Below are 12,774 nucleotides of genomic sequence, written 5' to 3'. Positions count from 1 at the left end.
CTTTGCCCACTTGGACGGTGTGGTGCAGCCCTGCGGGAGCCTGGGACAGATGACCCCGTGCCTCCAGGCAAAGCCCCAGCCTGGGGCAAGGCAGCCTTTCCCCACTGTTGAACAGGGCCTGGTTTTCCCGCAAAGGGAAGGGTTGCCGATCCCATTGGAAACCTGCCGAGGGAATGAGCTGGTGGATGGTACTGAGCTCCTGCTGGGAGAGACAGTGTAAAACAAGCCCCACTGTTCCTCGAGAGCTGCATGGGGCACAGCCAGAGACAGGCAGCCCTCGCACGCCGCCATCGCACCGCTGGAGCCATTCCCAGCACTGCTGCACGTGCAGCAGCAGGCAGGATTTTGGCGAGGCTGGGCTGACACCAGTGCCCTGACCCCCCGCTACCCCCCAGCACTCCCACCATGCTGGCCCCTTGCAGCAGGGGGACTGCAGCACAGCCCCCCTCATATCCCTAATGCACCATCTCGTGCCCGTAATTCACCGATGAGGGAAAACCTGATGCTCCCCAGCCCCAGTCTGCAGGGTGTCACAGCAAGGTGTCCCTCTGGATTTTGTCTCGGTGGCTGTGCCTGGCTCTTACAGCCACACTGGGGAAGCTGCGTTCTCAATTTGAAGGGATAAATATAGACCTGCCCCTCACACTACCCCTTCACTGCAAAAGGGATTTTGCAAGCGTTAACCATGGCCCTGCCGTGACTGACAAGCACATATTGACAGACACATGTGGCCATCGAAAGCCCTAGTGATTTGCTAATGTTTATTAACAGCTACACGGTCTCCCCGGGGCGGAGAGCTTGGCTTCCCCATGTAGGGCGCTGGCTGGCCTTGGTGGGGACTTGGGCGCGGGGCAGGATGCTGCGAGGGTGCTGCAAAGGGCACCAGATGCCGGGGGGGCTCGGGATGGGATTCTGTTGCGTTGAGCTCACGTCCCTTAGGAAAGCAAGTTATTTTTTGATCCGCTCCCAAACGCTGAAGTCCTGCAGGGCAGGGAGGGAAAGCAGCGTGGTTCCCCGCAGACAGGCAAAGGTCTTCATGCAGCCGTGCTCATTCAGCCTTTTTGGGGCGTGCCACGGGGCTGGGGAGCTGTGCTGGGGAGGGGGCTGTGCCCATGGCTCCCCAGAGGCCGGGGCAACGTGGCGCTCATGATGAGGCTGGTGCCACTGGGCTCAGCTCTGGGCTCCTGCGCCGCTAATGCTCACATTTCTCTCTGTTTCCCACCCAGGGATGGACAGGAATGCCAGCGGCGGGGGCACAGAGGGCCAGTACAAGAGCCCCCACCAGGAGGCGGTAAGTCTTTTGGGGGCTGCTGACCACCCTCCAAGAGGTGAGGTGGGGGCTGCTGCCAAGGACCTGCTCTGTGGCTGATAAATATAGTTACTTGGCTTTAGGAACTGCTGCTTTGTCCCTTGGGCAAAGCGTAAACACTTTGCACTGAGAGGGGAAGGGGCAGCAGGGGGTGTGGCTGGTGGTCTTGGGCAGCGAGGGGGGCTAGGACACCTGGGCATGGGCCACCCCTCTGCACACCTGGCTTTCAGCAGGAGGAAGCTGCCGTTGAGAGCTGACCTGGTCTGGGGTGAGGATGGGGGAAAGCCCCTGGCCTCCCCCAGGACACCCACGACCATCAGCACAGTGTGATCCCACCAGGGATGAACCCCAGCTTTGCTTTGCTGCTCAGAGTCACCCCAGCTGCCATGGCGGGCAACAAGCCCAGGGCTGTCCAGTGTCCTGCTGTGGCTGTGCCCCTTCCCTGCCCCAGCACGCTCCTACCCTGGCTCCTGCTGTTCCTGCTGCTCCTGCCGCCCCCTGTCCAGGTGCAAGGGACTGCTCAGAGACCAGCTCTGGCTGCAAAGCTAAAACACCTGGGAGGTGTTGCAATCCAGACCTAACCTAGCTTGTGGACCTCCACCAGAGACCTGGCAGGGGGGTCATATCGTCCTGTCCGGCTGCCCTGCACAGACCTCCCTATCCGTGGGGAGAGGCCACCACCCCTACTCCCCCCGCCTTCCCATGCTGCCGTGGAGCCCCCGTGGTCCCTCCTGGCTGGCAGGATGGGACCCTTCACTGATTGCTGGATACGCAGCATGGCACCAGGACAGACAGAAAATTTTCCCTCCTTGCAAAATACTTCTGTGGGGCAGAGCCATGGGGTTCCCTGGGTGAGAGGCCACGGGGGGCCGTCCCCATGTCCCCCAACAGCTCAAAGCATCGGTAGCAGCTTCTGGGCAAGCGCTCTGCAAACAGCCTGTGTGCTGCCCTCAGTGCCTCCAAGCTGCAGCTGGTGTGAAATCCAAAGGGCTTTTCCCAAAGCAACACTGAGTCCCTCCGAGCAGCCCCGCTACTCTGGCAGTCTGAGGAAAAGTTTCCAGAACAGCTGCTGGTAGCTCTTTTATTTAATGGGGAGGAGAGTGGGAGGAAGGAAGACTCCTCCTCTTCTTCCATCACTTGCTCCTCCGTGGGTGTCCTGGCAGCTGGCAACCCCTGCACCTCCTCTCCCATGTCCCTGCTGGTGACTTGTGCTGGGGCTGCTGCTTCCCTGCCCTTCATCAGCCCTGTGTGGCACAAGGCTGTGGCCATGCAGGAACTGGCTCAGGAAGGGCTCCAGCCCGGGGTGTGGGACCCGGGCCAAGCATTGCCTTCGCTGTACAGGTGGCTGTGGGCATTTTGCCGGCACCAGCACTCTGACACAGGCCTGGTCCCAGAAGAGTCCCACCGGGGTTTTAACTGGGTCCAACTGGGGCAGTCAAGTGGTATGGTGATGGTTTACAGATCCCCTGGGTCTGGCCCAGGCTCTCCAAGGCACAAATTCAGGCTTTGGAGTTGGTGCTCTCCCCTCGACTCTCATTGTTTTGCAGTATTTGTGTGTCTGAGCAGGGTGTAATCCCCCCCAACTTGCAGATGTTTCCAAGCCAGACTTTCTGCTCAGCTGTCGGCCACTGCCTGGCACCCCCAGGGCGACCCATGGGATGTAAATACCTCACTTGTTGGCCCTGGCTCCAACAGGTGCCTGTGGCTGGCGGGTTTCCATGGCCCTGGGCACAGACATGGGGCGATCGTGCTGGTGCAGCTCTGCGGGGCCATGCTTGCAGTGGGCATGGTGGCCTTGGGTAGATGTGGCCGGGGTGGGTGAGCGTAGCCCTGAGCCGGGCAGGAGCGGCGAAGCCCTGCAGAAGCGTTTGCATTAAAGCGCAGGGAGGTGATGAACTCATCCAGATCTCAGCATCACCCCTTCTCCCCGGCAGTACCCGGCCCAGCCCTGCCCCGAGCTCAAAGCGAGGTCTGCACCCTCTCCCACCTCGCTGCCCGCTTTCGGAGACATAGACCCTGCCCAGGTTCAAGGAGGGTTAGGTATGACTGCTCTGTCTCCTCTCAAGCAAGTCTTGGCCAGGCGCAGGTACAGAGAGATTTGTGTTCCCGAGCTCTGGACAAATGATTTTTCACCACCAAGGCAAAACACAAACTCTCGCTGCCTAGGGAGATGCTTTTCCTTGGAACTTAGTGTAATTAAAAAATAACAACACAGGGATTTCTCCAAAGACTACACACTTGCTCATATGCCAAGAAAAACAAACTGGATGACCCCTTAAATAATGCCGCCTGCTGTCATCTGTGATAGCACAGAAAACATGCACTTGAGCTCTGAGGCGTTGCAGAAGCGTGGGAACAACCCCGGCCCTCCCAGCTCACAGGTTTTCTTTGGTCGTGTTCATGCAGGTGGAAAATAGATGAGTTTCTGTGAATGGCAGGACAAGGAGACAGTACCCGGTGTGATGACAGGGACGTACATGTCATGGAAAAATGGATGCTGGGATCTAAGCAATCTTAAGTCAGAACAGCCAAAACTGCCTCTCTTTAACTCAAGAGTGATGATGGGAAAATGGAAATTTGAAACATTTCCAGCTATTAAGTGCTTTTGCATTTATTTTTGGCCAATGAGATGTTCAGCTTGCATGTGGGGGTTGTGTTCTGTAACTCTTCCAGGAAAATAAGCATGAGGAGAAGGTCCAGGATCCTGACAGAGGGGAGGACAAGACCAAGGCAGACATGGGGAGCAAAACCTGGGCAGACCTGGCCGGGGAGATGAAGATGTTCCTGTGGAACCCTGAGGAGAGAACATGCCTGGGGAGAACAGCCAAGAGCTGGGGTAGGTCCTTGCTCGACCCCTGCTTTCGGGGATCATTGCCTTTTCTGCTTCACGACGGCTGCACTTGCCTGTGAACATCCTTGATAGCTTGGATTGGCCACCCCCCTCCCACATTTTCAGGGTAGATGTTTCTAACCAGCGCAATAAAGAACTAGTGAGGAGGACAAGCAGAAAACCTTGGGGAAGTTACTGATGTTTTGGATGTCAATGTTTACTGAGAACGTAAAAGCAAAGAGTTCGGGCTGCCCAGACTGTGTACTGGGAAGAAATTAAGAGCCCCACCAAGCGCGGGGGCTGCAGGTCAGTCTGCCACAGCCATGCACCCCTGCTGCCACCAGCAACCCCGCTCCTGCCTGTATAAATCAGGAGCCAACGGGGGGGTGGCTTTGGGGTCATCAGTGTCAGTGGGGGAAGAGTGCCTGGGTCGCGGGGTGGGTGTTTCGGGAGGGTTCCCACCATGGGGCCGAGCAGCCCTCCTTGCCTGCGTGCACCCTGGCTCTGGAGCGGGACGGGCTGGTCACTGTCACCCTGCAGCTTCCCGGGCTGTGACACGGTGCCCACAGCAGAGCCCACAGGTGCTATTGGGGCCGGTGGGCTGGGATGTGCCAGTGAGGGGCTTGAGCGCCCTGTCTATTTTATCCACATTCATGTGCCCTTCAAAAATTATCACTGATCCTGGAGGTGCCCCGGGTGGCTAAGAGCAGCCCATGAGCAGGGTGAGCAGTGGGGCAGGCTCAGAGACCAAGGTGCCACAGCACACGCGATGATGTCCACCTATGCAGCTCTGTTCTGAGAGCCTACAGCCCCCACAGTGGAGTGAAAATCCCCAAATTCATCCCAGCGTCAGGTGCACATTGGCACCAGTGTAAGGCTGTGAATTATCGGGGGCTGCTGCCAGCATTTACAGCCCTCAGCAGCTGGCGTTAACAACGTGCTCGCGAGCCCCGCAGCCTGCCCGTGTCCCCCACCAAGTGCTCTGGGTCTCCTGCAAAGCCTGCAGGGACAGCCAGGAGAAACAAAGGAAACTGCCCACGAGCACCGGAGGAATCTGAAAACCCACAAGCACTAGTCTAGGGCAGACCTTGAAATCCTTGTTTGCTCCCCCATGCCCTTTGCTGGCCGTGGAGGCAGCCTGGTTCTGCTGCTCCTTTGCTGGATGTGTGGGAGCAGTATGGGGGTGACAGTCCTTAGGGACATGAGTTTGGGTTTCTGGAGGCTCTGACAGGTGCTGAGAAAAGCCCAGTGAGAGGACTAGCTTAGGCTGGTGTGGATGTGGCCCCGGCTGGCTACTGCTGGAAGTTATTTATTTACAGCCTCGGGGAGGGTGCAGTGTCCTCCTGTGCCCTGGGAGCATCATGGTGTCCTATGTGGCCCTGCTGCCCTATGGCCACACATAGCCCCAGCTGCACACATGTGTGTGCCTACATGCCTGTACAGGAGCGGCAGGAGACAGGCATTGAAGCTACTGTGAAAATGAAATTTTCTTTTAAAATGAGAGTATTTGGAGGTGAATGGAGATGAACTTTCCCACTCTCATCTTGTGGGTGAGGAGGATGGAGTTTGCCCAGCCTGGAGCTGCTCCCCTGTGCTGGCTCTGCAGGTGTTCCTCAGGGATGGGGGACTCAGGGGACTTGGACCACCAAAATACAGGGAGCTGCTGGCCACAGGGTCAGCACTGGAGGCCCCAGCCCCTGGGAAAGGCTGCACCCCCTGCTCTGCTGGTGACAGTGCTTCCTGCTGCATTGCAGGACACATAACAACAGGAACGATAGCAAGCACCGTGTCCCAACAAGCATCAGCTTGTCACCCCAGAGGCAGCTCCAGCCCTGCCAGGCTGGTGCAGAGGCACCGCCCCAGCACCGTTGTGGCAGGGCTGGACACTGTCCCTGCTGTGCCGCCAGTCCCAGCTATCTGCCCTGGCTCGGCCCGCAGTAGGACACGGCCCTGCAGTGGTTCCCAGCACCCCGGTCCCAGCAGAAACACGGCAGGAGCACACATCTGCGTTCCCAGGGCTCCCTCCAAACTGCCGGCATGTTTCTCCTGGGAAATGTTTGGGTTAGAGCCTCACTTTGCTTTCTGAGCTGCTGGGTTTTATTCATAGGCCGTGGCCTCTTGAGACATCCTCAGCCATCAGCCTGGTCCAGAGGAAAAACAAACCCGTTCCCTGGACGTCAGGGCTACGAAACAGCCAGTGGTGCTGCAGCCCCCGAGCGATGCTGCTCGCTTCTGTCCCAGCGCTGGGGTCCCTCTGTGCAGGTGACAGGAGTTGACGCAGGAGCATCACCCTGCAGCCCCCATTGGGAATTTCAGACATGCTGAAGCCGCTGCATACCCTCACGTGTTACCATGCCAAGAGGGGGCATGAAGGGCAAAAGCCAAGGTTCGGATCTGTCTTTTGGAGAGACCTGAGGCAGGCGGACACATGGACCTGGTCCTGACCCAGCTCTGGGAAGGGCCATGCAGCCAAAGGGGTGCAGAGCCAAACAGCACCTGCCCCAGCCCCGGGGATGAGCAGGAAGTGTGTCTGGGTGAGACTCCCGCACCCAAAAATGCCAGGGTCTGTGTGTGGAGGAGGGCTGCGAGCTCCCACCTCCACGATGGACTCAGAGCTGCAGAGGACACCATGCTGAGCACAGCTTTGCATCCCTGCGGGACGCAGCCCGTGGGACGTGCTCTGATTGTGTTAACAGCAACATGCCCTCTCTCTTTTGCAGGCTTGATCTTACTGTTCTACTTCATTTTCTACACGTGCCTGGCAGGAATGTTTGCCTTCTGCATGTACGTGATGCTGCTCACCCTGAGCCCCTACACACCCACCTACCGGGACCGCGTGTCTCCACCAGGTATGTACCCCAGCCAGCCCGGCCCCGGCCACCTCTGCTGGCACTTGCCCAGCCAAGGCTACCGAAATGGCATGGCAGGGACCTCGGGTAAAGCCCTGCCGGAGATGTACACTCCTACGGCCAATCAGCCCTCCCTAACACAAGGTATTATCACTTACCTGGTGGCACTTGACGGTGCTGTAGGTTCTCTACAGAGGATCAGGTGTGTTATATAGCCCCACGTGAAGCATTCATTCTAATTATACTAATTGTTATTCTAATTATGCTAATTATTAGGCTAATTATTCTCAAGGTAAATGGGCAAGATTAGGCATTTCAAGGTGATGCACGTTCATTTCAGCTGCTGCCCCTTTATACCTCATATCTTCAAAATAAAATGCAGATCAAGAGTAGATTTGGGGAAGTCTCGGCAAGATAATGTTCAAAAACTCCTTTCCCTATGTCAGAAGCAGCAGTTTCCCTGTGTTTTCGTGCCAGTGGGGAACACGAGGCCCCCTCGCCCTGCTCCGGGCTGGGAGCTGGCTGTGTGTCTGGGAGCACGGGTGACCCCTCAGCCTCCACCTGCAGCCCCAAGCCTGTCACTTCCCTGCAGCACTGCTGAGACCCTCCATGTCTCCCATGTTTCCCGGGATATTTTGATGTGCATGGTGTTGTCTGGGTGTGAAATGGAGGTGAGGGAGCAGCGGGTTGAGGAGAGAGTTTATTTGTGAGCTGGTGCTGCTGCTCTTGTCCTTGTGCCCGGCCCCAAGCGCAGCCGCAGTGCTACCAGCGCCTGCAACACCTGCCCCAAGCCTATGGCCAGTCCACCCATGTCTGCTCTAATGGGGTCTGTTTCCTTCTCCAGGAGTAATGATCAGACCATACTTGAATGGGTTCACCATTGCCTTCAACGTCTCTCAGCCCAGCACGTGGCAACCCTACGTAGACAGCATGCACCACTTCCTAGCAGGTAAGCTCTTAGGCACCCCAGGAGTCACGTCGGCAAGTTGTTTGCGTCCATGGACACAGCGCAGGGGTCTCCTCCTGGCGTGCAGATCAGCTTTCACCATCTCACGACCTCTATCTAGAAAGGGAGGCTCATAAGGTGGTCACGGGAGCTTCTGTGGGAGGGAGCCTTGCTTTATCTGGTGGGACTTTCTAACTCTCTTAACGTGCAGATGTACCCTGAGAGTGTGGGTCTGTGCAGGTCTTGAGCAACATTAACGACTTTCTTGGTCCCCACCAGCTTATGACGACAAAGTTCAAGAGGAGAAGAATATTGAGTGCATCTCAGGACAGTACTTCATCCAAGGGGGCAACGAAAGCGAGGAGAAGAAGGCCTGCCAGTTCAAGCGCTCACTGCTGCAGAATTGCTCTGGCATTGAGGACCCAACATTCGGCTACTCTAAAGGCCAGCCCTGCATCCTGCTGAAGATGAACCGGGTACAGAGAAACGTGGTCGTCTTAATTCCTTCCTTCAGCGCATCCCAGTGTGAGAGAGTAAAGAAGAGGCAGGGACTGAAACTCCTCCGCATCTCAGGCCCAGGGAAAAAGGGAACTAGAATCCCAAAATCTGCTGTCTCACACCTGCTAGAAAACATAAAAAAGAAACACTACAAAACTTGCTTGATTTTATTTCTGAGGCCTTGGAGGGTCTTGTGCCAGGCCCCCGTGTGGGAGGAACTGAGCTTTAGGGCTACACCCCAGACCCCATTCTCTTCATAATGGGAATTTAAAGAATCGAGTTTATTTGAAATCTAATAGCATGGTGGCTCGGCGCACACTGCTGGGAAAATAAACGTGAGGGAGTGTGTGAGCTGTGTGGGGAAGTGGCTGTATGGCTCCAGGGAGTCCAGGCTCTCTGGATGCTCTGCTCTCCCTCCGCTCTCAGGCACCGATCCTGCCCTCAGGTGCGGGCGAGCTGCACCGCACGGGGTGGCAGATCCTGCTTCTGGGGGCATATAACTCCTGTCCTCAGCAACATGACTGGCACATAGAAGAGCTTATGCCCTGGAGAAGGGAGGCAGCACGCACTTGGCGCTGCATTTCATACAAGCATAGATGTCTCTTGTTTTTGCAGATCATAGGCTACCGCCCTGGTGCTGGGGTTCCTGTGAGCGTGGACTGCAAAGTGCAGGTACTGCTTCCATTTGTGCTTAGGAGTGTGGTGTGTAGAAAGCCAAATGTCTCCTTCTGATGGACCCCACCAATATCTGTCCTCATTTCAGCCCCAAATGCTCACAGGACCCAGCGCTGGCAATGCCTCTGGGTGCAAGTCGGGGCTGATCTGCTGAGAACAACAGAGGTCACCAGCCTCCTGCTTCCCAGCCTGGTCCTCACCCTCCAAGCACTTACCAGCTCCTGCCAGCCTCACCGGCAGCGCTCCGCTCATCCCCTGAGGGCAGGCTGGGTGCCAGGGTGCCAGCTAGAGCCTGGAGCTGGGAGGGAAGAGGCAGGAGCTGCTCACATCCATCCCCACCTGCTCAGCAGGACCGTCAGTCCTGGGGAGCACCCTGCAAGCCAACAGCAATAGGGTGAAGGAAGGGCTCCCACTCCCCCAGCAGCAGCTGGATCATACCCTTAGAGAGCAATAAAGCAGGAGGCAAGTGCAGGGAGGGATCGACAGGCAGCAAATTCTGTAACCTTCGCCCGTGCCTTAATAGCACCATTATGCCCTGGCTTGCTGCAGCAGCAGCTGGCTGCCACAGCAAACACGCTGCGTGCAGGCAGGCAGGGACAGCTGAGCCCTAATGAGGATTTGCAAGAGATGTCTTTAATAAAGCTCCTTCACCTTACTCTGAAGGAAGCATATTTTGTGTCCCATGCCCTTTATTTTTTTTCCAATCACAGAAAGGCAATGAGAGCGATCTCAGGTCGGTGGACTTCTACCCTGGAAACGGGACCTTTGATCTCATGTATTATCCCTACTACGGCAAGATCACTCACGTAAGTAAGGGCTCTGGCATCTTTGTTACATCTCCTTGGGAAGGAGAGGGCAGGAGCTGCTGCACAGGGTACAGATGTGCTTTCTGGTTATTTTGGGCAGATGCAGGCAGGAGGGAGGCCACAGGCACTGGGATTACAGCGCTCTATTTCTGTCTCTGACAAACTGCGGCAAATCCTTGGGGACTCCGGTTGCCCCTTGCCAGCAATAGGAATGAATACATTTATCATCTGGAGACTAAGACTGGCTTTGCTAACTCCCAGAGAAGATCTCAACACCAGCATTTTCCCAGGGCGTTGGGAAGTCAGGGGTTAGGTGACACAAGAGGAAAAGGAGGGGGCTTCTGTCAAAGCTATGACAAAACCACTTCAGGCTGGGTGGCTCAAAACAGAGCAGTCCAACATCGGTGGCTCCTTCTGAACATGCTGCCAGCACTGCATTGGTCTGCGCTGGGCTTCACAACAAAAGCCAAAATGGAAGATGAGGCAGGCACAAGACTCCTATTGTCATACTGCTGCTGGCTGAGGATGAGTAACAGCCCCAGACACCAGGTCTGCATGTCCTTTGAGCACACAGATCTGAGGAACACCACGTATTTCTTATTACAAGCCATAGGTCAGTTCAGAATAGCAGAAAGTATTTGAGAGTCCCATCACCCGGTGCTGCTTGTCCTGGCTCATCAATCCAAGAGGCACGGTGCAGTGTAAAACCTCAACGTGATCCTGTCCCTCTGAGGCACAGGCACAGAAAGGCTCAGCTTCAGCATTCCGAGGGACCAGGATGGACATCAGGCAAACGCACTCAGGTGCCTGGGAACCGTGAACCTATTACTAATGATTTTTACTGAACACGAAAGCACTACCTGCTTTTCTGCTCCTTCAAAAATTACACTTAAATCTCCCTTCTTTTCAGGTCAACTATACGTCCCCACTGGTGGCTATGCACTTTACAGATGTGAAAAAGAATTATTTGGTCCATATTCAGTGCCGTCTGAATGGGAAAGGTATTATCAATGACGTTAACAGTGACCGCTTCCTGGGCCGAATCATCTTCACACTCCGCATTGGAAAGTAGCCACGGCAAACACTGGGCACTTAGCTTAAGTCAATCAGAGGCTTTTTCCTTTTTAAAGCATAAAGCCAGCATTTTTTCTGCTAGGAAAAGCAGGCACATGGAGATTTTCGTTAATTTATTTTTGTTCATAGTTAGGAAACAAATGAGATACAATGGAGCGTGGAATCACATTTTTCATCATCTGATGTAAATCATTATTAGTAAAAATTAAAAGTTATTCCTGGGCAGAGAACCTGTAAAAGCATTTCAGTTTTGATTAAAAAAACCTTCTGGTATCTGAACACTATTTTCATAAGGTCTTTTACGAGTGACCCCTGAGGAATGCATTTTTCCTGGCTTTAATCTTTACCATAGTTTTATGTGCATTTCTCAGGCAAAAGCTAACAAGAGGGTAGTTTATTAGCACTATTCTTGTTAAAATAATAAACAGCAAAAATTCTGGATTATGCCTGCTATGACACAGTTAAAAAGTGAAAATAGCAGCTCTCAAAATGCCTCCTAGAATCTTCGGCACCAGGAACATCTTGACTACAGCATTTTACGCAGCTTGCTCAGCACACCCAAGGTGTTGGAGCAAAGGCGGTGTAGACAATCATTTACCCTTGAACCTTTCCAACTGTTCCTTTCTGAAGCGGGAAGATTAATGCATTTCTCCCTCCTCCTCCTCACTCCAGTACTTCTCCCTGCCCCAGGAATCCTCATCAAGTCTATTAGGCTGGGACAAGTGAAAGGAGCTCTTCTCTCCCTGTCACAGTCTGCAGGTTGATGGCTCCGCCTTCCCCTGTTCAGGCACAGAAATGCCAGTGAGAAGTGTTAGACCCCCCCCAAACATTTCAGGCCTGTTCTTCCCTGTTCCAGAGAGGTCACAGCTATAACACTGCAGAAAACCGCAGGGAAACGCTTAGTTGTTTCACCATTGAGGGGTCAATGCTGGTATTAGTGAAAGCATCAATTTATCACCCTGAAAGGCCACGAGGCACACTCGCCCTGTTCAGAGCGGAGTGCTGCTAACTGGCGCAACCTCTGCTGTGCGGGCCCGAGAGGGTACGGCCTTTGGCTTCGACAAAGCTGAAATAACACTCTGCATGTTACGAGCTATGAGAACATGGCAGGACAGGACAGCCTAGGATCACGTACTAGCTGGAAAGCACACTTACTAAAATTACTGACCGAACAAGTGCATTATGGTATGTTTGTCCTACATCCTAGTCCAGGTACTTAATCTGCCATCATTTCTTGATCTATGTAAGTCTCTAAGAAGCCATTTTTGGTATTAAAAATAAAGTGACTACAGTAAAATTAACTCTACGGTACCATTCTTAAAACACTGGTGTAAGAGGTGCAGTTTGTGACTTTGCCTGCCTGTGCTGGCCAGTTGAGGGGGGGACTGAATTTCAAAGCAGCACATAACGTGATCCTGGAATTTTGATTAACTTTCTAGGGCCAAAGTGTTCAGAAGCCCAGTACAATGAGACTCACTATATGCTAACCAGGAAAAACAACCATTTGGCAAAAACTATGTATTAAGAACTGTTAAAAACCTGAACCAGAGGTAGTTTAGGAACAATTTTATGGCTATTGATGGCTACAGGCTGTTCAGAAGGCACAGGCAAGGAAGGAGAGGCAGAGGCATTGCTATCTATCTGCACCTGGGTCAGGGCAGGCCCTGGTATCAATACAGGCCGGGGGATTGAGAGCAGCCCCACTGAGAAGGACTTGGGGGTACTGGTGGATGAAAAGCTGGACATGAGCTGGCAATGTGCACTTGCAGCCCAGAAGGCCAACCGTA

The 12,774-nt window shown here is 54.4% G+C and overlaps 1 protein-coding gene across 1 annotated transcript; it reads left to right on the top strand.

Annotated features, from left to right (window-relative positions):
• The first annotated feature begins 868 nt into the window (after positions 1–868).
• On the top strand, positions 869–12,284 carry ATP1B4 (ATPase Na+/K+ transporting family member beta 4). The gene is made up of 9 exons (XM_054214073.1): positions 869–1,030; positions 1,227–1,291; positions 3,983–4,145; positions 6,860–6,988; positions 7,833–7,937; positions 8,214–8,410; positions 9,048–9,104; positions 9,818–9,913; positions 10,824–12,284. Exons 2-9 carry the CDS (start codon positions 1,229–1,231, stop codon positions 10,983–10,985), a joined length of 972 nt encoding a protein of 323 aa, XP_054070048.1. The 5' UTR covers positions 869–1,030; positions 1,227–1,228; the 3' UTR covers positions 10,986–12,284.
• The last annotated feature ends 490 nt before the right edge of the window (positions 12,285–12,774 follow it).

Source organism: Rissa tridactyla, chromosome 9 (assembly GCF_028500815.1).
Source record: "Rissa tridactyla isolate bRisTri1 chromosome 9, bRisTri1.patW.cur.20221130, whole genome shotgun sequence".
NCBI classification, from domain to species: domain Eukaryota; kingdom Metazoa; phylum Chordata; class Aves; order Charadriiformes; family Laridae; genus Rissa; species Rissa tridactyla.
Note: the sequence above shows the minus strand (reverse complement) of the source record. Positions and strands in the feature narration are given on the sequence as shown.

Coding starts and splice junctions, on each gene's coding strand:
- ATP1B4 (XM_054214073.1), top strand. CDS start 1,229: ATGGACAGGAATGCCAGCGGCGGGGGCACAGAGGGCCAGTACAAGAGC. Junction 6,989..7,832: donor GGACCGCGTGTCTCCACCAG/GTATGTACCCCA, acceptor TTCCTTCTCCAG/GAGTAATGATCAGACCATAC. Junction 9,105..9,817: donor GCGTGGACTGCAAAGTGCAG/GTACTGCTTCCA, acceptor TTCCAATCACAG/AAAGGCAATGAGAGCGATCT.